General features: G+C 42.7%; 1 protein-coding gene across 5 annotated transcripts in view; it reads left to right on the forward strand.

Moving 5' to 3' along the window:
- Positions 1-24,599, forward strand: part of SLC2A9 (solute carrier family 2 member 9) — a 125,167-nt gene that overhangs the window by 55,873 nt on the left and 44,695 nt on the right. For 4 of the 5 annotated variants that reach the window (XM_039360244.1, XM_039360245.1, XM_039360242.1 and 1 more), the window contains 5 exons: positions 1,266-1,411; positions 1,919-2,051; positions 4,815-5,002; positions 14,908-15,018; positions 22,939-23,040. In XM_039360244.1, coding sequence (XP_039216178.1) covers positions 1,266-1,411; positions 1,919-2,051; positions 4,815-5,002; positions 14,908-15,018; positions 22,939-23,040 — 680 coding nt within the window. The remainder of the gene's footprint in view (positions 1-1,265; positions 1,412-1,918; positions 2,052-4,814; positions 5,003-14,907; positions 15,019-22,938; positions 23,041-24,599) is intronic. The other variant, XM_039360243.1, reaches the window with a different exon arrangement.

The following is a 24,599-nucleotide window of genomic DNA, read 5'->3' on the forward strand; positions in this document are numbered from 1 at the left end:
TTAAACTACTAGAAGATAAAGAAGCCTTTAATTTGAATGGCTGGGTTCATGGATGCTGCTCCAGGATGACTCTTTCTGCCCACTTCAAAAAATCAGCATTTGACAGCACAAACAATCAGCACAATCAGCATTTGACTGCCCATTAGCATTGCCTTCTTCACTAACTAGCACAGGGTCCCTGATTAATATGATCCATCTAGGAATTTACCTCTAGAAAAATCCTTGCCTACTGCCACACAAGTGCATGCCTTTACAATAGAGATATTAATGTAAATAGAAATTTGACCATTATTGCATTAATACTTTCTGTTTTAATTTTATTTTAATGTTTTGTAATGTATGAAAGGTTTACAATTAAGGTATGGTAGAAACCTCAGACCAAGAGGCTGAATGCTTTATTTTGATATATACACAAGCTTGTTTTATTACACAAGGGATATAGTTCTAATGCAAATTTTAAGAAGAGGCTGGATACTCACTTGTCTGAGATGGTATAGGTCCTCCTGCTTGAGCAAGGACTGGACTAGAAGATCCCTTCCAGTTCTATTCTATTCTATTCTATTCTATTCTATTCTATTCTATTCTATTCTATTCTATTCTATTCTATTCTAAACCAAAAGACCCAGCATCTATAGAAGAAAAAATAAAAGCCATTATTTAGGACAAACAGATGACTAGCAGAGCGCATCTATGAATACCAATTAGCAGTCAGAACACATGAAAACTCCTTAATTTCACAATGGACAGATTTAACCATAGTTTCAATTGGGAAACTGTGAGCATCCTAAGCAAGCCAAGTCCAGAAATGCTAGAGAATTCCTGGAAGCCAGACACTCAGACAAAGCAGCCATCAGTGGGTACACTATTCAACATCAAAAGAGATAATCCAAAAGATCCAAACATCTCACCAGTAGCAACACCCAGATGAGCAGAGGTTAACACTAGACTAACAATCAAGAAATAAAAATTACCCAGTCAAGGAACTACCAACTCAGGTAAACACAAGCTAACAGTAAACAATAGCCTAATCAATGAATCACCAAAACCACTCCCACCAATACTGACAGGATAATCCACTAGTATATATAATGAGAGCAAACCTCATTCCCTCTAACATCAATGTTGTTATCTAGAAAACAACCAAGCTCAAGAGCACCAAGAATCCCACAGTTCAGCCCTGAGCTGCAAATATTTCTCTGACTGTCTGCCTACAATTTTTCTTTTTATTAAAAAAATATTCTTTATCACTTTTTTCTTTTTCACAGGGGTATCTCTGAGTGCACTCCCAATGTATTTGAGTGAAATTTCTCCCAAGCAGATCCGTGGGTCACTAGGACAAATAACGGCAATATTCATCTGTGTTGGTGTTTTCAGTGGACAGATTTTGGGGCTACCTGAGATATTTGGAAAGGTCTGTAATAATTCTGAATTATTTATTCTTTTTTGCACTCTGTGTAAATTGAGATTGAAAGCCCATTAATTATGAACAGATAAAATGATGCCCAGATATTCTTTGCTATAATATCAAAAGAGAGATACCATCCAGTAGGTATGGTATTTGTGGCACTTATGCAATCTTGTGTAAATAACTAGAAGCTGAACAACTTCTGTTCACTTTTACTGGAGACTTGATAAGACATGAGGTTTTTTTTTAAAAAAAAACTTTTTACTGTCAATTTATAAGAGAGAATGTAAGGATACAAACTACAGTCATTGCATTTTTAACTTTACACTTATTGGTAGTATTGACATTCACAATTAAATGTACTTATTGTCAGGTTACATAATTGTCATTCTTCTGCCTATAGATTAGAGCATCTGTTCTGTCACTGAACTCTGAATTTTGCCTATGTTTTTAGTATTGCATTTTTACATGAAATGCAGCAATACCAATACTAATTTTATTAACTGATTACAGGAATTCATGTGGCCTTATCTGTTTGCAATGATTATTGTTCCATCAACTCTCCAAATTGGAGTCCTGCCTTTTCTTCCAGAAAGTCCTCGCTTCCTCTTACTTGAAAAAAATGACACAAAAGCGGCAGAAAAAGGTACTGTCACATTCATTTTTTATCTCAATTGATCCTATTGTTCACCTGGTTTAAAAGCAAAAATTGTAAGCACAAATGCAATATTTTTGAGGGTGGCAGTCTTCAGGAACACTACATGCTGATATCTGTTCTGTAGGGTGGTTCTCAAATTTTTGGATTGATAACAATATCTACAACAAAATAGCAGTACCATGCTTAAAAATTACCTTTGGTCTGCTTAAAGGAAAAGGAGAGGATCATTTTATTATGGCGTTTTTCATATTCTCTCTTGCTGGAAACAGTCCTTTATGTTGTAAAGTCTATGTCATGGTTCCAATAGATGAGACCAATTAGAACAGAACTCCAAGGCTTGAGTTTTCCTTATTTATTTATTGGATACAAAGTATTGGCATGATCAAAAGTGAAACCAAGACTAAAATCCCCTCCCAAAAGCAACAGTAATACAAAGTTACAGTTCCCACTCCCTGGCTATGCAAACAACTATGTTTCCCAATAATACACCCAGGTGGGCTTTCTAACACTAGGATCATCCTCCCCAGCTGAGGGAAACAGAAATGATCTTGGTTCCCATGGGACAGAAAACTGTTTAGTCTAATAGAAAACTTCCCATTCCCTCTCCATCTTGTGGCAACCAAAAATGAAGAAAATAGCTTCGGCCAGGTCTGTTGCAAGGTTGACAGTTGGATCCCCTAAAGAGAAAACAGATCCTGTAGAGAAATAAAAGGTGGCATTAGGAATCTTCCCAAGGCTTCTGAGGATATTTATTGTAAAAACCTTTTACTAGTTGATCTGCCTTAACGTTCATGCTTTTTATCCAACTGGCCTCTGACAAAGGATATCCCTTCCATTGCATTAGATACTGTAACTTCCCCTTGTATATTCTAGAATCAAGGATTTGCTTAATTCCAAAATGAGTTCCCCCCTCTACTAAAAGAGGACCAGAGGCTTCCCTGGGAGTTGGTGTCAATGAGGACTCCCTAAGAGGCTTTAACAAACTGCAATGGAAAACAGGGTGAATTTTCCCTAGCAAGCAAGAGAGTTTCAGCTTAAAAGTCACAGGATTTATAACTCTAATTATAGGAAAAGGGCCAAGAAACTTTGGTCCCAACTTTTTACTGGGTAGCTTGAGTCTTAAATATTTAGTTGACAAATATACTTTTTCCCCAAAGTGAAATGGTCTCTGAGGGGACTGCATCTTATTGTCTTGCTCCTTGTAAGTTTTAGCAACCTGTGTTAGAGCTTTTTTCACATTAGTCCAAATAGTTTGCCATGAGGCTTATGAGACAGGTGGTTCCTGAGGATATTCACGGCCAGTTGCTATTTAAAATGGAGTAAGACTATTGAGCACCGTATTGTTGTATACCACTTTCACAAAAGGCAGGAGGTAAGCCCCATTAGTCTCTTGATAATTAACGTAGCATCTAATGTATTGTTCCACCATTGTGTTCAAATGTCCAGCCGAACCATTTGTGCTCAAATGAGGGCTAGAATCCCTGAAATCTTTAGCCACATAATGAAATAATATTATATGGTATGGTTGTTCTGTTGTTTGTTTAATTGATTTCTGTCCAGAGGAAAAACAAAGCTTAAAACAAGTAAAAAAAATTTAAATAATTTACCTATAAACTACCTCAGACAGAAAAGATTGGAGAAAAGGAAGATTGGTTCATTTGCTGTAATGAGAATATATTGTCACTGTCTTCCATATTTTGGAATAAATATATTATTCTTACTAGATGTGTGACCAGTAGAATGCTACATAAAACTAGTCAGAAGTAAATGTTTTTAACTTCATTCCAGTAGAAGTAAATATAAGATTGCAGTTTAGATTTCATTGTGCTTCTAAATTTCTATTTACTAGGACAGTGATGGCGAACCTTTTAGAGACTGAGTGCCCAAACTGCAACCCAAAACCCATTTATGCATCGTCGAGTGCCAGGTGGTGTGGCCCATTGGCTGGATGTGGCCAATTGGGTGGGCGTGGCCCATTGGGTGGGGTGGCTGCAGTGGTAATGGCAGACTGGGTGGAACTAAAAAGTTCAATCAATCAATTCCAACTTAGATCTTTTTTTTTTCCCTCGAGAAGTTGAAATTGACTGATGGAACCTCTTTTTTTTGCATATAGCGATGGAGGCCTAAAGCAAAAAGGTTTTATAAAACCCAACTGAAGGGCCTAGGACTGGGGCAATGGCATGCATGCCCACAGAGAGGGCTCTGAGTGCCGCCTCTGGCACCCATGCCATAGGTTCGCCACCACTGTAGTAGGGACCATCTTAGCTATTATATTGCCTGATTCTGCCAACAAATGAAGATGTAAAATCATGTTATATCGTTGCATAATAATGAAAAAGATGTGAATGAGTTGTGTACAGTTAGAAATATCTTCTATCTTCAAACTGGAATGAAAGAATTAGAAATAGGATAGTTACAATATGCTGTTATTTTAAATAGTATGAACAAGAGCAGCAGATTTAGAATTTACAAAATTGTTGGACCTGAAATGAAACTTGTAAATATTTGTGGAATTATTATTGAATAGTAAGTGAAATCACTATTTGCTATGTATTTGAGTAAACCCAAACGTTACTGATGAAGCTGACATATTTTGCTGAAGGATCTGTTTTTGAAAGATAAAAAGATAAATGTTTGGTGTAAACTACAATTTGATGTGTAAAATATGTAATTTGTGTACAATTTGATGTAAAATAGTTTGATATGAATAAAACTAATTGTGTATAAATTGTATGAACTGTGGGCTTGCAGCATTTCAGAAATTCCTTGGAAAACCTGATGTGTCACATGAAATAGAAGAAGTTCTGGAAGAGAGTCGAGTGCAGAAAAATATTCAAGTAGCATCTGTATTTCAACTTTTGTGTGACAACACTAAGCGGTGGCAGATTCTCACTGTAATTTTAACTATGGCCTGCTATCAACTTTGTGGCCTTAATGCTGTAAGTCATATATATATTTAATTATTGCTTTCACAGCCCACTTTTTAGATAAGATAACCTTTATTGTCATTTTTTTTACTGTAGGCACATTGACACACATTAAAAATGAAATTTAGTTGCTTGCTCTCAAAAGTGTACACATACATAATACACATTTAAACATTCTATATACAATATATACATAAACTTTCACCCTTACATATAAATATTAATCACTGACCATCTTGAATATGTTACCAAAAGAGGAAGGGTTAGGGTTAGGGTTTGTTTTCTTTAGAATTTCAAGTGATTTAAAATAGCACCCCCTCAACATCAAAGCCTGGGAGATTAGTTGGCCAAGAGATATATGACCTGTCTCTTTCTGCTTTTACTCTAGCTGTAAACCACTGTATCACAGGACCTGAACACATAATTCCTCACTTGTTTCTGTTTGTGTTTTTCCTCTTTCCCCCTCTCCTTCTTGAAAATATATGAACTGCAGATCTACAATTAACAGAATAACAGAATTGAAAAGAATATTGGATGTCTTCCAATCCAACCCCCTGCTCAAGCAGGAAACTCTGTACCATTTCAGACAAATGTTTATACAGTCTCTTATTAAATACCTCCAGTGTTGGAGCACCGACAACTTCTAGTAGCAAGCCATATCACTGATTAATTGTACTAAACATCAGAAAAATTCTCTTTGATTGTAGGCTGGTTCTCTCCTTGATTAGTTTCCATCCATTGCTTCTTGTCTTGCTATCAGGTGCTTTGAAAGATAGGTTGACTCTCTCTTCTTTGTGGGAGGCCCTTGGATATTGGAATACTGCTATCATGTCACCCCCTAGTTGTTGAGTCCTTGGCGAAAAGCAGACACGAGAAGCAGTTGTAGTTCTCAGGTTTTCTTTTATTCTGTGTTCAGCTTACAGGTGAAGGCTTCAGCAACGCCCAAAACCTCCCAGCCTTTTATATAGGCAATCCCCGGGTCAATGTGTTCCTTTTCCCGTGCATGCGCACAGGCGCTGGCGACAGCCTGTCTGGTCCCGGGCAGCTTGCACCTGCCCAGGACTGCCTGCAAACGCCCCGAGCCCGTTTGCAAGGCTCGGGACATAACACCCCTTTCCCCCGGGTTAAGACTACTACCAACATACAATTAGTTCTTGAAACAGTGTTCTACTCCCCAGTGCTCCTACTGTTCACTGGCTTTTGTTTAGCCAGCAATGTTATGTAATCCTCTAAGTACTTAGGAGATTTCCTTACTCTCTGTGACCTTCTCAGCTCTGGGTTTCTGATAGGTGTTCCCTGACTGGAGGGAGACGTGAGCCTGTTCTCCTTATCATGCCTTGGTGCCTTCCAAGGACTGTGCCCCAATGCCTGGCCTGCTTGCTTGCCCACCGGGCTCGTCAGGCCAGGGCTTCTGTCACTTTGTGACCTGGTTGACCCGCCTAGCTGTAGGCCCTCGGGCCTCTTGAAGTGATAGCCACTGCTGGGCATCTCTGTAGAACCTCCTAGGTCCGTCCAAGACCTGTCAGGAGGCTGTCCATCCCCTAAACCCCGTTCTGTGTCTGGGCTTATGTAGGTTTCTGTGCCTTCCCCAAACTCAGTTACTCCCTGATTTGGGCTAGAGGTGTTGTAGTCGGGACTTGGTTCCTCGACCACCTCCCTGTATGTTTGACCCCCTGTAGGACTTGGGGTAAGGTCAGGCCAACTCTGGGGATTATGTGCCAGCTCTCTTGCGGGGTATGATTTATTGGGATGCTCCCGGGTATCCTCCCTGACTGGAGTACTATGCTGTGCAGGTGGATAGTGATTGTACCCCGGGGTGACTCCCTGGCTGGAGTAGGCGTGAATGCCTGATAGTTGGATAGGCTCTTAGAATTCCTATTTGGGGCACTCGCGGACTCTTGGAATGGGCCGTTTGTGGCTCCATCATTGGAGGTGGGCAGCAGCTTGTGCCCCTCCCTTTGCTCTAAAGGGTCCCCCTCCCCCCCTGGAAAAGACTCAGGAGTCTCATCTGAAAGATCCCGCCTAGGGCGGAGTTGGTCGATGTGCCGACGCAGGACACGACCGTTGTCCAGGGCTACCTCGTAGGATAGAGGACCTGTGACCCTGTAAATAGAAGCGGGGACCCATGTATGACCAGGCCCGTAATTGCGAGTCCAAACCGGGGCACCCACAAGTAATTGTCTAGGTGCCCGAGGATGTGAGGTAGATGAAGGCAGTCTGTCTGGATGCAACCGGTCAAGTTTTGTAGTAAGTTTACGCCCCCAGCGAAGTTCAGCTGGGCTTCTCCCTGTAGAAGTGGACGGTGTGGTGCGGTAAGAAAGGAGAAAGTCAGCCAACCTGTGATGCCAGTCCCCATAGTTGAGTCTTTTCAAGGCGTCCTTTGTGATGCGGACCATGCGTTCAGCCATACCGTTGGTGGACGGGTGGAAGGGTGCAGACGTGGCATGACGAATCATGTTAGCCTGTAAGAAAGCTTGGAATTCGGAGGAAGTAAATTGAGGGCCGTTGTCAGACACAATGACATCTGGAAGCCCGTGTGTAGCAAAAATCCCCCTCAGTACCTGAATAGTCTTTGCAGTGGTGGTGGATGAGACAGGTACAACCTCAAGCCATTTTGAATGACTGTCAACGAGGACCAAGAAGAACTGGCCCTGAAAGGGCCCAGCGTAGTCAATGTACACCCTAGACCATGGGGACTGCGTATCCTCCCATCTATGCACAGGAGCTTGGGGCATCTCTGGGCGAGAGCGCTGGCACAGGTGGCATGCATGCACCTTAGCCTCAATGTCCTTATCTAAACCAGGCCACCACAAGTGGCTGCGCGCAAGGGCCTTCATGCAAACAATGCCAGGATGACCCTCGTGGAGGGACTCTAAGATCCTAGTCCTCATTGAGGTGGGAATGACAACCCTGTTTCCCCAAAGCAGACAACCCTGAGAAGTGGACAACTCGTTCCTTTTGGACCAGAAACTCTGAAACTCAGGACTAGGGCAGTGCTCAGGCCATCCAGACAAAACCCAAGAAAGGACACGTGAAAGTGGGTGATCTGTGCCTGTTTCAGCGGCGACATCCCTGGCATTCAGAGGGGACTCGGGCAAGGCTTGGATGGATAGAATGTTGACAGCTGGCGCAGGGTCAGCTTCTACTACTGGCAGGGGCAGTCTACTGAGGCCATCAGCATGGCCCATTTCTTTCCCAGGCTTGTGTAGTAAGGAAAAATCATATACAGATAGAAAAATAGACCACCGAAGCATTCTAGGGGAAATGATTTGGGGAGTTTGTTTACGTGTGGTAAACAGTCCCAGCAGAGGCTTATGGTCAGTGAAGACCGTGAAATGCCTGCCATACAAGAAATCATGGAATTTTTTAATTCCAGCAACAACAGCCAGAGCCTCCCTGTCTATCTGAGCGTAGTTGCGCTCAGCAGAAGACAGTGTTCTGGAGTAATATGCACCAGGAACCTGAGTTCCATCAGACCTGAGGTGGCTCAGGACGGCTCCTACCCCATAAGGGGAAGCATCACAAGCGATGCACACAGGAAGGGACTCATTGAAGTGTGCAAGTACACTGTTAGAAGTGAGTAAGGCCTTGACCTTATTGAAACTAGCCTCATGAGTTTGTGACCATTGCCACACTGCTTGTTTGTCTAATAGCCTGTGAAGAGGCTCAGCTACACTAGCTTTATGTGGAAGAAAGGAATTGTAGAAATTCATGAGGCCCAGAAAGGCCTGAAGTTCGGCCTTAGACTTTGGCCTAGGTGCTTCTAAAATGGCAGTTAGTTTGGATTCAGCAGGGTGAATCCCAGCAGCATCAATTTTGAATCCCAGAAATTCAGTAGAAAGCACCCCAATTTGCATTTGTATTTTTTGAGCTTGAGGCCTGTTTTCCTGAATCTTAACAGAACAGCCCTTAGCCTTTCAGCTAGAATGTGTGTGGAGTCTCCTGCAATTAAGACATCATCAAAGTAGGGGCAAACCCCCGGTATGCCCCGTAGTGTGTTTTCCATTACCCTTTGGAAAATCCCAGGAGCGACATTCACTCCAAACTGTAGCCTTTTTACCTTAAAGGCTCCCCTGTGGGTCACAATAGTCTGAGCTATAGCAGCATCATCATCAACCGGCAGCTGTTGATACGCTTGAGCTAGGTCAAGCTTTGCAAAAACGCGCCCCCCCTTGAGGGAGGCCAGAATATGACTGACCACAGGAACAGGATAGGCAGGTTGCTGCAATGCCTTATTAAGAGTGCATTTGTAGTCAGCACAAATGCGAATGTCCCCATTTGCCTTTAGAGGCGTAACAATGGGGGTCTCCCAAGGGCTGGAATCAACAGGTTCTAGGATTCCCTGTTGGATCAGTTTGTCTAACTCAGTGTCAATTTTACTCTTTAAAGCAAAAGGGACCCTGCTTGCTTTAATTCTAATGGGAGTGACAGTGGGGTCTAGTTTTAAGGACACAGGGGGTCCCTTGAATGTGCCCAGCTGGGGGCTGAAGACATCTGCAAATTCTTTGCAGACTTCCTGTAGGTCGCGTGTTTGTAAGCTGTTGAGCCCCGTGATGTGTATCCCCCAAGGCTTCAAACCAATCGAGTCCTATGAGACTCGTTCGTTCACCCCCTACTACTAATAGGTCTAGTGGACCTTCAAAATTCTTATACTGTACGTTAAGGGTGGCCTCCCCCTTAACACACACTCTCGAATTTTGAAAGTCTGTTAACACAATGTCAGAAGGCCTTAATTTATCCTGAGTTCCACTGCCGGAACAAATCTTCCTAAATGTATGTAAGGATATGATTGAAAGGGCAGACCCCGTGTCTAGTTCCATAGTTAATGGAACCCCTTGTAGCTTCATCTTGAGTGACAGCTTTTTCTTGATGGGCTTGTGTGTGCCTGTCCTGAAGATGCTTCTTTGCAAAGCACAAAAACCTACCCTATTCTGGCTGGGGACCCTGGTACCTTTCAGGCGCAGTTCTTCCTGAGGTTGTACCTTTCATCGGCCCAGACACACAGCTGCAATATGTCCTTGTTTCCCGCACGCCCGGCGGATAGCGGAGCGGAACTTGCAGTCGGTTCTCCTGTGGCGACCTCCACAGCCGATGCACTTGAGGGGGGCTGCAGAGCTTCCTTTCTGATTCCCTTCCTTCGTGGGGTGGAGACGGTCGACTTCCTCGTCCGGATCCTCCTCGGAGTTCCCTTGGACGTCCTCTTGGTGCACGGATGCAACATCTGGACTGTTCCTGATCGGCCGCATGTTTTTGACGGCGCCGCCTGCTGCTTCTTCTGCAGTGACCTCTCTTAAGGCATCTTGGAAGGACAAGTCTTCTTTGGCGAAAAGCCTCTGTTGTAGATCTCGATGCCTTAAGCCGCACACAATCGGTCCCTCAGTCGTTCTTCGAGGTCCTTGAACTCGCAGTGCTTGGCGGCCTTCCTCAATGCGGCGATGTATTCTTTGGCCGACTCTCCGGATCGTTGATCCCTCTGCTCGAAGGTGTGGCGCCATGCGATGACGGACATCTTGGGCTGGAAGTGCTCCTTCAATAGCTTCTTTAGATCTGCGTAGCTGACAGACTCTAATGGGACAGGCGCTGCAAGGTTCTCTGTGATTTCGAAGGCGTCTTGACCGCAGACACAAAGCAGGGTGGCAGCCTTCAAGCTATCTTCCCTCACTTGGTTTACCTTGAGGTAATTTTCCACCCTGGCTACGTAGGACTCCCACCGCTCTGGATGTGAGACGTCGAATTCCGAAAGCCTTCCGACTTTTGCCATTTTCAGGAGACGGGTCTATCAGCCAGCCTACCCCCGAATGCGCACTGGATTGGCGGGTAGCTGCCGAGTCAACGCCGTTCCGCCGCTCAGGACTCACTTGGGTAAGCTTACACCTCTTCCTTTCCAGGCGATGTAAGGCATCCCACCTTCGTCGCCAGTGTTGAGTCCTTGGCGAAAAGCAGACACGAGAAGCAGTTGTAGTTCTCAGGTTTTCTTTTATTCTGTGTTCAGCTTACAGGTGAAGGCTTCAGCAACGCCCAAAACCTCCCAGCCTCTTATATAGGCAATTCCCGGGTCAATGTGTTACTTTTCCCGTGCCAGCACCCGCGCATGCGCACAGGCGCTGGCGACAGCCTGTCTGGTCCCGGGCAGCTTGCACCTGCCCGGGACTGCCTGCAAACGCCCCGAGCCCGTTTGCAAGGCTCGGGACATAACACTAGTCCTTTTCATTAAACTAGACCTATCAAATTCCTTCAAATGTTCATTATATGTTTTATCCTTAAATCCCCTAATCATCTTTGTTGCTCTTCTGTGCACTTTTTCCTAGACTCTCAACTTCTTTTTTATATTGTGGCAATCAAAACTGGATGCAATATACTAAGGCATTATTGAGTGATATTAACATTTCATGTGATCTTGATTCTTTCCCTCTTAAGGGAGCCTAGGATTGTGTTGGCTTTTTTGGTAGCTGAAGCACACTGCTGGCTGATATTTAAGTGATTGTCCACTAGAATTCCCAAAATCCTTCTCACAGTTATTGAGCCATGTACCTACCACCTGTTCTATACTTCTGCACTTGTAAAATCTTCCTTTTCTCTACAGTGAATTTCATTTTGTTAGGGTCTAATGCTCATGTCAATCAAGATCCTTCTGTATCTTGAAGCTATCTTCTGTAATATTGGCTAGTCATCTGCAAATTTGATGTGTTCTTCTTCTATCGCCTCGTTTAAATCATTGATGAAGATAATGAAGAGTACTAGGCATAAGACAGAGCATGCTTCCCCCCATGTAGATGCAGTTCCATTAAGGACTACATGTTGAGTGTGGTTGGTCAGCTAGTTACAAATCTATCTGGTGGTATACTGTCTAACCCACATTTTTCTATCTTATCAAGTAGTAGTTTGTGGTCTACTTTATCAAATGCCTTACTGGAGTCCAACAAAATTATATCCACAGCATTTTGCTAGTCCACTATTTTTTTCACTTTGTCAAATAATGCAATAAGAGTTGTCTGGCATAATGAGTTTTTACAAACCCATGTTGGTTTCTGGTTATGATTTTTTTGCCTCTAGGTATTTGCAGTTTCATTGCTTGATTATCTTTTCCAAAATCTTTCCAGGTATTAATGCCAGAGCTGATAGGTCTGTTTTTTCTTGGCTCTATTTGTTTTCCTTTTTTGAAGATTGGAACTACCCTTTTCCAGTCATCTGGGTAGTTCCCTGATACTCCAGGATCTTTGAAAGATATGCTTCAGTAGTTCTGAGATCCCCTCTGCCAATTTCTTCAGAATCTTGGGGTGTAATCCACCTGGTCTTGGTGATTTGAACTTGTCTAGAGTGGATACCATTTTCTTATTTATGTATTTTGGCTTGCATTGCTGATTTTATCCCTCCAATTGCTTGTGAGGGAGAATGAGAATGGGTGGAGGGGGATGGCAGAGCCCTGACTCTGAGAAGACGGAAGCCGGGGAGGGAGAGGGATGATATTCTTGGGGAGTGTTGGGCAGGACAATGCATCAGAGTAGGGGTGCTATAGGAGTCTGGGGGCAGTCCAGTCCTCTGATATATAGTATCGGTGGTGTGTTCTGCCCCCCTAAGCTCATCCCCAGTTCCTTGAAAGCCTACCCTCATAGGTCCTGAGATTTGGCTGCTGTGGTGAATGCCAGATTGGTCAATAAAAGGCTCCCCTTTCTAAGATATTATTGAGGAGGAATGAGCTGACTTGGCATGTATTAGGCATGTATTACCAAGACTTGGGTAATTCTGGAAGTGGGGTTCCCTTTCCTGAGATGCTAGAGGCCATCTAGGGCTATTGAGTTTCCCAGACTTATAGTTCTGGGTGTCTTCAATCTGCCATCCTTGCTTATGTCCTCGGAAGTGGCCCAGAAGTTCATGGCAGCCATAGGCCTATCCCAGATCATCTCAGGCCTGACTCAGGACAGTGGTCACATACCAGATATGGGGCTATGACAACATGATCTAGGATGAATTTAATATTATCCCACTTGTCATGGTCAGATGTCCTGATGTCCCTGAGATTTCTGTTGCTGCCTCCCTCTGCAGGGAGGCTACACCTATTTGTATGGTCCATCCTTAATGACTAATGGACCCAATTGGGTTTCAGAAGAACTGAGAGATATTCCAGGGGCTCCGCTATAGGGCCTGTTGAAGCCAGAAACCAACTGGCTGCCAGGGCTCTGGACAGGATTTCTTCTATGCGACCTCTTTTCACTCATCATTCCTGTGGTTCATGGAAGATATCAAGAGCCATTCACTTTTCACCTAGTTTCTTCTCTGCTCTCAAGTTGACAACAATAGGGAGGGGGGTAGTTGAATCATCTGGGGTAGGAATGGAATGCCAAGAATCCATCTGCAGATCATGAGGCCCTGCTTCCCCCTTCAAGGATACGCTGCACAGGTGTTTGAACGATCCAAACAGTTACCATAACAAATGAAGTGTAGGTGATTGGACAATGCAATGGATTAAGGGGAATGGCCAAAGGGGGAATTCATGTTTAATTATATGGACCTTTGAGTGGGAAATTCAGAGATGGTTTTGCTTCCTTTGTGTCAATGTAGTGTATTTAATAAAAGTATTACTAGTGGGAAGAATAATGTCCCAGGAGTTCCTTTCTTGGATTCACTAGCTGGACATCTGACAGAGGAGTTGTGAGTTTTGAAAAGGGTTAAGAGATGCCTAGAACATTGCTGGAAGATAATGAAGGATGACGCCGACTGACAGAACTTAGAGTCGCTATCAAGGCCTATCTTGTGGCAGTAAGAGTGACAAAACAGCATTATTTCTCCATCTTATTGTGTCCACATAGTGTCACTCAGTGGCCCTATTCCAGGTCACACAATCCCTCCTGGGATGGGGGGACTATGCAATCTTCTTCACGGCCATGTGGAGAAATTTGTTCAATACTTGATGGACAAAGTTGTTTGGATTCATTCTCAGTTTGAGATCCATGTGTGAGGCAGGTCCTTATGAGATGCTTGGGGAGGGATCTTGCCCAATGATCTGGGAACAGTTTTATCCTGTTGATCATGAAGTGGCCAGGACCCTTGATGCTGACAGTTAGATCCTTGTCCCTCTGGATCGTGAAAGCCTCCATTACTCTATTACTCCATGACTAGCAGGTGGGTTCAAACAGTGATTAATATATCACGTGAGGAGGGGACATTTCCAGGATCTTTTAAGGAGGCCCTGGTTTGCCCCCTCCTAAAAAAGCATTGCTTGATCCCACCTGCTGGGACAACTTCTGTTCAGCTTCCAGTCTTCCCTTTTTAGAGAAGATTGTGGAAAAGATAGTGGTCTGGCAGCTTCACATGGTCCTGGATGAACTGGATTATCTGTATCCCCTTCTGTTAGGATTCAGGCCCAGTTATAGGATAGAAACAGCATTTATTTCATTTGTTGATGTCCTCCAGCGAGAACAGGATAGGAGTAGTGCAACCATCTCTTAAAGCTAATCTCAACTCATTACCTGTATAAAAGACACCTGGGAGCCAGAAATCTCGCTGATTGATAGGGGATCAAATACTTATTTCACTCATTAAAATGCAAATCAATTTATAACTTTTTTGAAATGCATTTTTCTGGATTTTTTGTTATTATTCTGTCTCTCACTGTTAAAATAAACCTACCATTAAAATTATAGCCTGATCATTTCTTTGTCAGTGGACAAACATATAAAATTAGCAGGGGATCAAATAATTTTTCCCTTACTGTAAATATTTCACATTGTCTTCAATATGATACAAATGTTTTTAACATTGTGATGTCCATAGGCTGGGCATCTGAAGGTTATGGAGAACTGTTTTGACAAATTCCAGACCATCATTAAATGTATGTATATATGTAAAACTTAGAATCTGATTAGAGCCAAATGACTTTTTTTTGAAACCCAATAACTGGAAGGTGGCTTCTATTCCAGATTTGGTTCTACACAAATGACATTTTCAGGGGAGCTGGCCTAAGTCCTGAAATGATTCCATATGTTACCTTAAGTACAGGAGCTGTGGAGATCTTGGCTGCTCTTTTCTCTGTAAGTGTGTGGTGGGTTGAATAATGTATAGAAATGTATAAAGAATATATAATTTAGAATGAAATCTTTCAGTTTCCATCTTAGTTTTAAACTGACAATATGGAAATAAAAGGACTGAATCTTATAAAAATCTTTACTAGAAACCAAGAGCCTCTGAGTTCTGATCCTGTCTTAGGCATGAAAGCCACTTGGGTGACTTTGTACCAGTCACTCTCTCTCAGCGCAACTCACCACACAGGATTGTCAGTGTGGGGGAAAATAGGAGGAGGAAAGAGTATTATGTATGTTCACTACCTTGAGTTATTTGTAAAGTAAAAATCTAATAAAAAAATAGAATTCATTTATTTTATGAGTAAATTTTATAGTAACTGTTGTAGAGATTTGTTTATATGTCTTAATTTAAGGGGAGTTAAAGGTTAAGTATGATTTTTTTTTCTTTTTTTTCTTTTTTCTTTCTTCTTTTCCTTTTTTTATTATTGTTAACTTTCTTATTAATAACCCTGTACTCTGCTCTGGGAAACGAGGGGGGGAGGGTTGAGGGTGGGTGGGTGGGTGAGTGGGTGGGTAATGATAATATAGTCATAGTAAATGCTTGGGCATTTCCCCTATGCTGCGTTCATGTGTGTGAGAGGGATGAGAGGGGAGGAAGGAGCAGGGAGGAAGTAGGATGGTTAGAGGAGAAGGGGAGGGGAAGAGAGTAGGAGGGGAGGAGAGAAAGAGGAGGGAAGTAGGGAAGGATTAGAGAGGGTGGATGCAGCCTGGGGGGAATGGGCAGGCGGTACCAATGGTTAGGAATTTATTTTAATTGAATTGTATTTTGTATGAATAAATGAAAAATAAAAAACTTTTTATTTAAAAAAAAAAGAATTAAACACATTAGAGTGAATAACAGACATACCATGTTTCTCTGAAAATAAGACCTGGTCTTTTGGTTTTTTGCCTCCAAAAGAGGCACCAGATCTTATTTTCGGGGGGGGGGATCTTTTCCTCTCACCTCTGGCACCAACAGCCCTGCCTAGCCAGCCCACATCTTCTGCACCTGAAGGAGCAGCTTCATTCTGCAGCTGAGAATGGAGCTCTGGCTTGCATTTTGCAGTCAAATGCCTTTCCAGAAGGCCACTGCAGCAGAGAGCTGAGCTATGGATTGAATCCATAGCTCAGTTCTCAGCTGCAGTGGCCTTCTGGAAAGGCCTCTGACTGCGAAATGCAGTCCTGGGGATGCCACAGAAGAAGTGGGCTGGCAAGGAGAGGCCTGGCTGCAAGGTAAGTGAGTGCGGGGTGCATGGGCAGTTCCACACCCCCACCCTAGCTTGATTGTTAGGTGTGTGCCTCAACCCCAAACTAGGGTTTATTTTGGGGGTAGGGCTTATATTAGGCCCACCCCCAAAAATCAAGCTAGGGCTTATTTTGGGGGAAACACAGTAGTTCACCATCTCAAAGGTTTTACTTTTTTGAAAATCTGAGGGGAAAACAGTTAATCAGGTAAGCAACTGAGATTGTGGCTAATGTTTTCTTACAAACGTAGGTGTTCTTTCTTTTGAATAGATCAATATTTATTTAATTTTATGGAGTTGTGAGTAGCATGAAGAAATATACTCCATAAAACAGTAATGAAAAAAATAAAATAGATGGAAGTTACTAATGACAACTAATTTATGTTTAAAATATAGAGAGCTAATGTTAAGCGTGTAAGAACTCCTGGCTTTAATTGAAATGAACTCCATTTTAATCTCGTCTCTTGTTGAAATAATTGGAATGACTCTTCTAAGAATATTGGGGCTTCCAAGAAAACATGCTTGGGATTACATTTTAACTTTGGGTTAAATAAAACTGTTACCTATCGCAAGGGGCCCCAACCCCTGGTTTACAGACCAGTGGCCCATTGGGAACTGGGTTGTGCCAGCAGCAGGTGAGGAGGCGAAGCTCCATTTGCCCAAGTGGCGGGCACGCATGCAAAACCATCCCCTCCCCCCCACTGCCACTGCCGATCCACAGAGCCAGAAAGGTTGGGGAACGTTGACCTATACCATTTGAAGGTTTCTTATTCACATCTACCATTCAAGGATATTTTCCTTAAAGACAAACTTTTTTGTTTCTGAGGAAAAACTGAAAAAGCCACGTTTTGCAAACAACTGGCTGAACTCTTTGTTTTAAAGCTATTGGGAGAAAGAAATATGCATGAAACTGCCATTTGTAGAATGTCAAGAATGACATTTACTTCTTTGCATGTAGAGAGGTTGCCAGTGACAACTCAACTCATTCTGATTGGTGAACACCATTAATATCATTGAAATCTACTTAAGTGCCTACCTTACAAAATATATTTATGTGTTGCTACTAATACATTGGTATTAATGTGTGTGTGTGTGTATACACACACACACACACACAGAGAGAGTATATATATATCTCCTGATAGCTAACAGAGTGGGAGAGAGCCTATGGCTTAGAGGTTATAACAACTGCCTAACATGCAGATAAGCCCAGGTTCGAATCTCAGAAGAGTAAGTCTGGCTGAAGAGAGTTAACAGAACTCGAAATAGCTATACCAGTTCTCTCTTTATTCTTTGTTAGCAACCTAATATATATATATATATATATATATATAATGAAAATATAAAATGAGCACCAGGGTAGTAAAAACTATAAAAGTTTTTAATAAATTAAAACTATAAAAGTTTTAAAAAACGCCAAGCTTTCGTCCTGACACAAAACTGACTTTATGGGCGTCCTGAATTCGGTATACCCGGACATCCAATTCACCATGGAGGAGGAAGATCAGGGCAATTTGGCATTTTTGGATGTATTTGTGCAGCGCCAGGTGGATGGATGTCTAGCTACCAGGGTATACCGAAAACCAACATGTACTGACAGGATTCTCCACTTTGGGAGCAATCACCCGATGGCCCATAAAGCCAGTTGTGTCAGGACGCTATTCAAACGAGTGGAGACACATTGCAGCACCGTCAGAGCTAAAAAGGAAGAGAGAAACCGCCTCTTCCAAATATGTAGACGTAACGGCTACCCGGTTAAACTTATTAATCAGTTCAGGAAACCACCTGGACTCCGGGGTAACCCCGTATCCCAAGAATCCATGCCTCAAGCCACCACACGCATTGCCCTCCCCTATATCCACAATGTATCAGAAGCCACAGCTAGGATCCTGGCACCATATAAAATACAGGTGGCCCATAGACCCAACCAAACACTGCGGGCGGCAATAATGCGCCCTAAGGACCCGCTCCCCCGCATCGAAAGATCGGCAGCCGTCTATAGGATTGACTGTATGGACTGCCAATGCAATTATATTGGGGAGACTGCTAAACGCATTAAGACCAGGGTCCATGAGCACGAACTGGCAGTGAGAAGGAGAGGTTGTCACTCCCAAATATGGGCCCACACGGTGGATCTGGGCCACAGGTTTAATTTTAGTGGCGTCAGTGTATTGGCAAATGACAGTACCAAAGGGGGCCGCCTTCTTAGAGAGGCATGGCTCTCGGACAGCAAATCCATTAATAGGCATATTGACCTATGTCCGTCCTATTTGGCCTTAAGATCATGGAGTGCCAATAACCAGCGGCAACACCCCCGATGGCCCAATAACAACTTGGGCAGCACCCGAACCATCCAACAAACCATGTGCAATTTGGAGGAAGGAAAGCAATTGCGAGATACTTCGACCACCCCCGTGAGACTACTGCAATCCCAGAGGATTAGGGGGGTGATAAGAACCAGGATCCGGCCCCCTGGCAGCAAAGAGGAGACGAGAGAAGATACGGCAGGTGGAAGTGCGGATGAATCGCCAAACGCAACGGCCCACCCACACATCAAAAGAAACATCACGGCTGATCCGGAAAGGAGGAGAAGAACCCCTCATGCAGCCGGAGCGATTAGCTCTAACAAGGATAAACCACGGGGGGTGGTTGACGAAGAACCCTCGCACACCGTTATAGAGGAGGAGGGAAGATCGGAGAGCGGTAGGGTACGGAAGATCGAGCCGTCACACCCCCTACCTGATGGTGCTGAGGACTCCCATGGAATACAAGCGAATGCTCTTAATAATGTAAAAAAGGGGAGAACTGAGGAAGAGCGCTGCAACCAAGAGGGACGCGGCTTGATTGCTGCGCACACACCCCCTGGACCGGGCACCCGGAGTAGGACACGTGCAGGACAGCTGGGCATGACAACTAATAAGAGACGATCCCTCCACCTTGCGGAACACCCCCCCACGCTGCACCGGACCCGTAGCAACTTACGAGATCATCAGGATGACGGACACATTAAAAATGAAAGTATTGAGACCGGAAATGAATACGATCCTAAAAGTAACAACTGGACAAGATATGGTGGAGAAAGGAATGTGGAATGTGCACTACCACCTGAGCCTAAGGGGAGGTTAGAATATAAAGGCAACCGAAATAACTGCAATTGCCATCTAGCTAATCCGGAGTTGGGAGAATTGGAGACGGATGAGGATAAAAATGCAACCAAAAAGAGAAAAGAAGCACAGGTTAATTGCACACGGCTGAACCAATTAGGCCCGATAACAAGATCGAGGAGCCGGGCGCAGACCTCGACACGCCTATAAAAGACCTTCTCATTCTCTGGCGCGCCAGCCCTGAGGATGCCGGCAGGTGACGGCGAAAGCTTGGCGTTTTTTAAAACTTTTATAGTTTTAATTTATTAAAAACTTTTATAGTTTTTACTACCCTGGTGCTCATTTTATATTTTCATTATGAATATTCCCAGGGTTCATATTTTTAACCTTGAAGAACATAAGAACTCAATCAAAAAAGAGGAACCAACATCTTCCCTGGTCCAACACCTTAAAGCTACAGGACATGAAATTGACTTTAAAAATACCAGAACCATTGCCAAAAGTGAACATTTTAATAACAGAATAATCAGAGAAGCCATCGAGATAGAAAAACGCCCACACAGCATGAACAAGCGAGATGATACCTCCCGCCTACCAGCCATTTGGAAACCCGCCCTCATTGACAAACGACTCCCTAACACAAAAAATGATACCAGACCCACACTCACAAAAACCACACAGGAGGTCACCACCAAACATCCACGCAAAAAACAAACCCAAAGCCACACTGACTATGAGGCACGACCACAAACCAGAAGCCAGACCACAGCTGCATCATTAGCCACTTTAAACCCCCCAATCCATACATGAAGCAAACTGACACCCTCCATGAAGAGGAAGCACGACCACGAACGCGAAGCCAAGGAATGGCAGGGCAGCCCAAAATCTTGAATCCCTCTGCAACTCAGACTAACCTGAGCACAACCAAACAGAACACTCCCCCAGCCAATCAGAGCACAGCCAACCCCCCAGCCAATCAGAGCACAGCCAACCCCCCAGCCAATCAGAGCACAGCCAACCCCCCAGCCAATCAGAGCACAGCCACGCCCCTAACCAATCAGAACACACCTCCACCCAATCAGAACACAGCCAAGCTCCCACCCAATCAGTTCATACCCCCACTGGCAGTTAAAAGGAAGAAACAGCTAAGACCACACATTGCTGCTCGAGGCACGAAGCTGAAAGCACCAGCCTGAAGATGACGAATGGGACTTCGTCGAAACGTCGCCAAGACACTTCCAATTTTACGTGGGAGAAAACCCGAACAACCAAAGACCTACATATACAAATATATATATATATATATATATATATATATATATATATATATATATATATATATATATATATATAGTGATTGGGTGGGACTACTGGGGAACCCCTTAAAACCTTGAATGGGAGAGCTTGAGCCCCAAGTCCTGTCTAATGTAAGGACCCACCCCACTTTGCATCTTAAGAAGACAGAACTCTTGGAATAATTCTTCCAACAGGAATCCTTTATTAAGAGAAAATGGTTGCAGGCATTCTAGACAGGACTTGGGGTTCAAGCTCTCCCATTCGAGGTTTTAAGGGGTTCCCCAGTAGTCCCACCCAATCACCCCCCTCTTCCAGTGACAGTTTCAGGCATCACAATCCCACCCCTTTTTTCCTTCCGTCTGGATGGAGACTTCAGATAAACTACATGAAAGGTAAATAGCCTCCTTTGTTATGATAAGACCTTTTGGTGCTAACCCCATTCAAACTCTTTGAAGTTGCAATACACACATTCAGTTCCTTAGAAGTATACTGAAGGAAGTGAGGGCCATAAAGCCCCTTTGTTCTCCCCCTTCTCTCCCTCTTATGGCAGAATCCAGAGAAGGCAGAATTGGGGTTTTTTATATTTGATAACTAAAGATGAAATATAATTGGATTCTGACATATATATATATATATATATATATATATATATATATATATATATATATATATATATATATATTGTGTGTATTGTAATAATGTAGCTCAGTGGTTCTCAACCTTTTTAATGCCGCGACCCCCAACCGGTCGTAAGTCGAGGACTACCCAACCGGTCGTAAGTCGAGGACTTTCTCTGCCCGGGAGCACCGTGCATGCGTGGTGCTGCCCCCTGCACCAGCCGAGGCGTAGCTGGCAAGGGGCAGCGATGGCGCAGGGTGACCACCGGCTGGGCCACCAGCTGGCCCAGCCCAAGGGAGGTAAGGCACCTGCTGGGCCCCATGCACACCAGCAACCCTCCCTGCACCTGCCGGCCTCCCACCTTCCACCCCTGGCCCTCTTTTATTTACATTTTTAGTAGTTGCTCAGCAGGGAGGGGGTGGAAACTTCCAGACAGGTCACCCTCGCTGCAGACAACTTGCAGCATCGTTTGCAGAATGGGACTTTTGGTGGGCTCAGCAGGACAGAGACAGCCTGGACAATTCCTATTGGCTTTTGAAAGCTAATAGAATTAGACTCTATTCAAGAGAGTCTATTCTATTGGCTTTCAAAAGCCAATAGAATAAAAGGGAGTAGCACAGCTAAGGAAAAGGGGGGGAAAATGGCGGACTGCGTTGTTTGGCGACCCCCGTGAAATGGTTGTTCGACCCCAAATGGGGTCGCGACCCACAGGTTGAGAACCGCTGATGTAGCTGAAGATGAAATGTGAGGTCTTGAGTATAGGAGCAAAAAGAAATTTTAAAAGATCATCTATTTTTAGGGTGTAGAAATACAGTAGTTGATATTGGTTCAGGTCTGCTGTTGGTTGCAAACTTGTTGGTTTTAACCACTGCAAGCATGCAAAAGTAGCCAAGATTTAATTAGAATTTTGGTATGATTTAGTACATTTGAATCTGAGCTTTGCTGGGTTGAATTCAAATAATCAGATCAATTTTATTCACAAATTTGATTCGTTATGATGAAGCATGAAAATGTAAAAGCCCATTAATTTACTGAATAATTTATCCAGTTAGATTTGATGCATAACATTGATTAAGTTGTTCAGACTTAATTCAAAGAAATGTGATCAAATTAATTCTAAATCAAAGCTTTGCACAATCTTACTAGCCATTAATCTCTTTGGTGTCCCACCCACTCTGCAGTAGGCAGTTAGTGATTAACAAAGATTAACAATAGAGGTTGGAATATGAAAGTTATACAAAGCCTTTTGAACTCTTATACATTGAATTGGAAATTATTAGAAGCTCAAAGGAAATTCTAATTTTGAACCAAGTGCATAAAGAACGTACCTGCTTTAGAGTCAAATTTTGCTAAAGGAGGTTTAAAAGTACAGAAAAGGACATTGAAGTAAGAACATAAAGTATCCTATAAAATTAGAAGACCAAGTTTTTAAACAGTCTGTTTATGCAATGAATTAAGAGCAGTTAAATTTTCAATTTATGCATGGAAATTAATCTTGATTTATCTTGCAAAAAGCTTAGCACTGTGATTTGAATGAGTTGCCTAAGGATGATTCTGTTCTACTAGGGTCTTAGGGTGAATCCATCCACCAGTTCTGTAAGATAATTAACCATCTATTTTTTTTTCAGGGTTTAGTGATTGAAAGAGTTGGACGCAGACCTCTTTTGATTGGGGGATTTGGTCTGATGTTTTTCTTCTTCGTCATACTTACTGTGTGTATGAGTCTACAGGTCTGTAAATGTTAATTGATCTATTTTCTTTTAAATATGTTAAACCATCAAATTTAAACATTCTTTTTAATCATTCTTATATGCAAAAAATATTAGATTTTTTCTGTGCAACTTTGAATTAGAATAATGAACAAATACTAATTTCCTTTTTTCAACTGTATTTAAGAAGCAAGTTCAAATTTTACATTGAAAATGTTACTGTAGTTTACAGGATTTGTAACAAACTGAGCATAATAATGAGGTGCTCCCCCTGATATCTATCTGCATTATATATTTTCAATAATTCTTTCCCAGTTTTATTTATAGCAAACTGAAAAACATGGAAATGTTTCAGAAACAGTGTGACAAACCATGGTTTTAAACTATGTCTTTACCAATCCTAATTTTCAGTTTTAAATAAAATCTCCTTTTACAAAGATTAAAGCATACTTCTCAGGATCACAGCAATGGAGGTAGTGAAAATTGCTTTGAGGCACAAAAGTTTGCTCTACTTTTCCAAAGATCTGGGACTGTTCTGCATAGCTGTCTGTCCAAGAGCTCTTTGGTCTGGTCGTATAGATCTTGATGAACATGTGAGGTGCTGTGTTAGTGAGTTGCCTTCTCGCTTGTGAATATTGATTTTTTATATATATTCTTATGAAATTTGAGTATCCGAGCACTTCCCTCAATCTTGAATAACAAGGGGAAATGTAGAATTAAAACTTTGGGTTCAGCCAAATCCATTTCTGATGAAAATGCTAAGCAACCTAACAGTCTTAGTTCTGGGTAATCAGAGACTATGATTAGGTATGGCCTAGGCTGGTTTTGACAGCCTGGCAGGAAGTGACAGAGCTTGGCTGGCACTGAACTAGAAAGCTGTCCCACCAGAGCAAGGACCTGCCCTCTCTCTTTTCGGATGTCTTCCACTGTAGATGTCTGAGATGTCTCAGCCTGTAGAAAGTGTTTTGTTATTGTTCCCTTAATCTGAATAATAAAACTGGGATTTATTTGCTACCCATGATATATTAATGACTAGAGTTTATTATTCTAAGCAGGTATTAGATGGCATACAGACTTCCAAAGATAGGGTATCAGCAAAGTGGACTTTGTATCACTCTGCAAATATTGTTGTTGTTCTCTACAAGAAGTCTGGGGATTTCTTCATATTTGATTTGTGATTTTTTTTAATTGCCCAATAGCTATTCTGGATGGTTTAAAATAAAACATAATAAAAAGATACAATTTATTGGCGATGTGGTAGCTTGGATGCTACTTACTTCCATATCTGGTGGACTTGTAGAAACATAAAAGCTTTTTGGATTAAGATTTGGTGGAACATTCAAAAGATTTTCAGGAGAAAGATACAGTTTACCCCACAATTATTCTTATTGGGTGTTATTGTAGATTGTGATACTAAAGAAACTAATTTGATGTTGAATTTGATAACAGCTGCAAGGTTATTGGTAGGGCAATACTGGAAGAAGGATTGTTTGCCTACTATAGAAAAATGGACGTTTAAAGTGTCAAATTTAGCAGAAATGGCTAAAATTTCTGCTTATCTGAAGGATCATTCACAAGAA

Source organism: Crotalus tigris, unplaced genomic scaffold (assembly GCF_016545835.1).
Source record: "Crotalus tigris isolate CLP2741 ecotype Arizona unplaced genomic scaffold, ASM1654583v1 scf7180000019165.341595, whole genome shotgun sequence".
In the NCBI taxonomy this organism is placed as follows: Eukaryota; Metazoa; Chordata; class Lepidosauria; order Squamata; family Viperidae; genus Crotalus; species Crotalus tigris.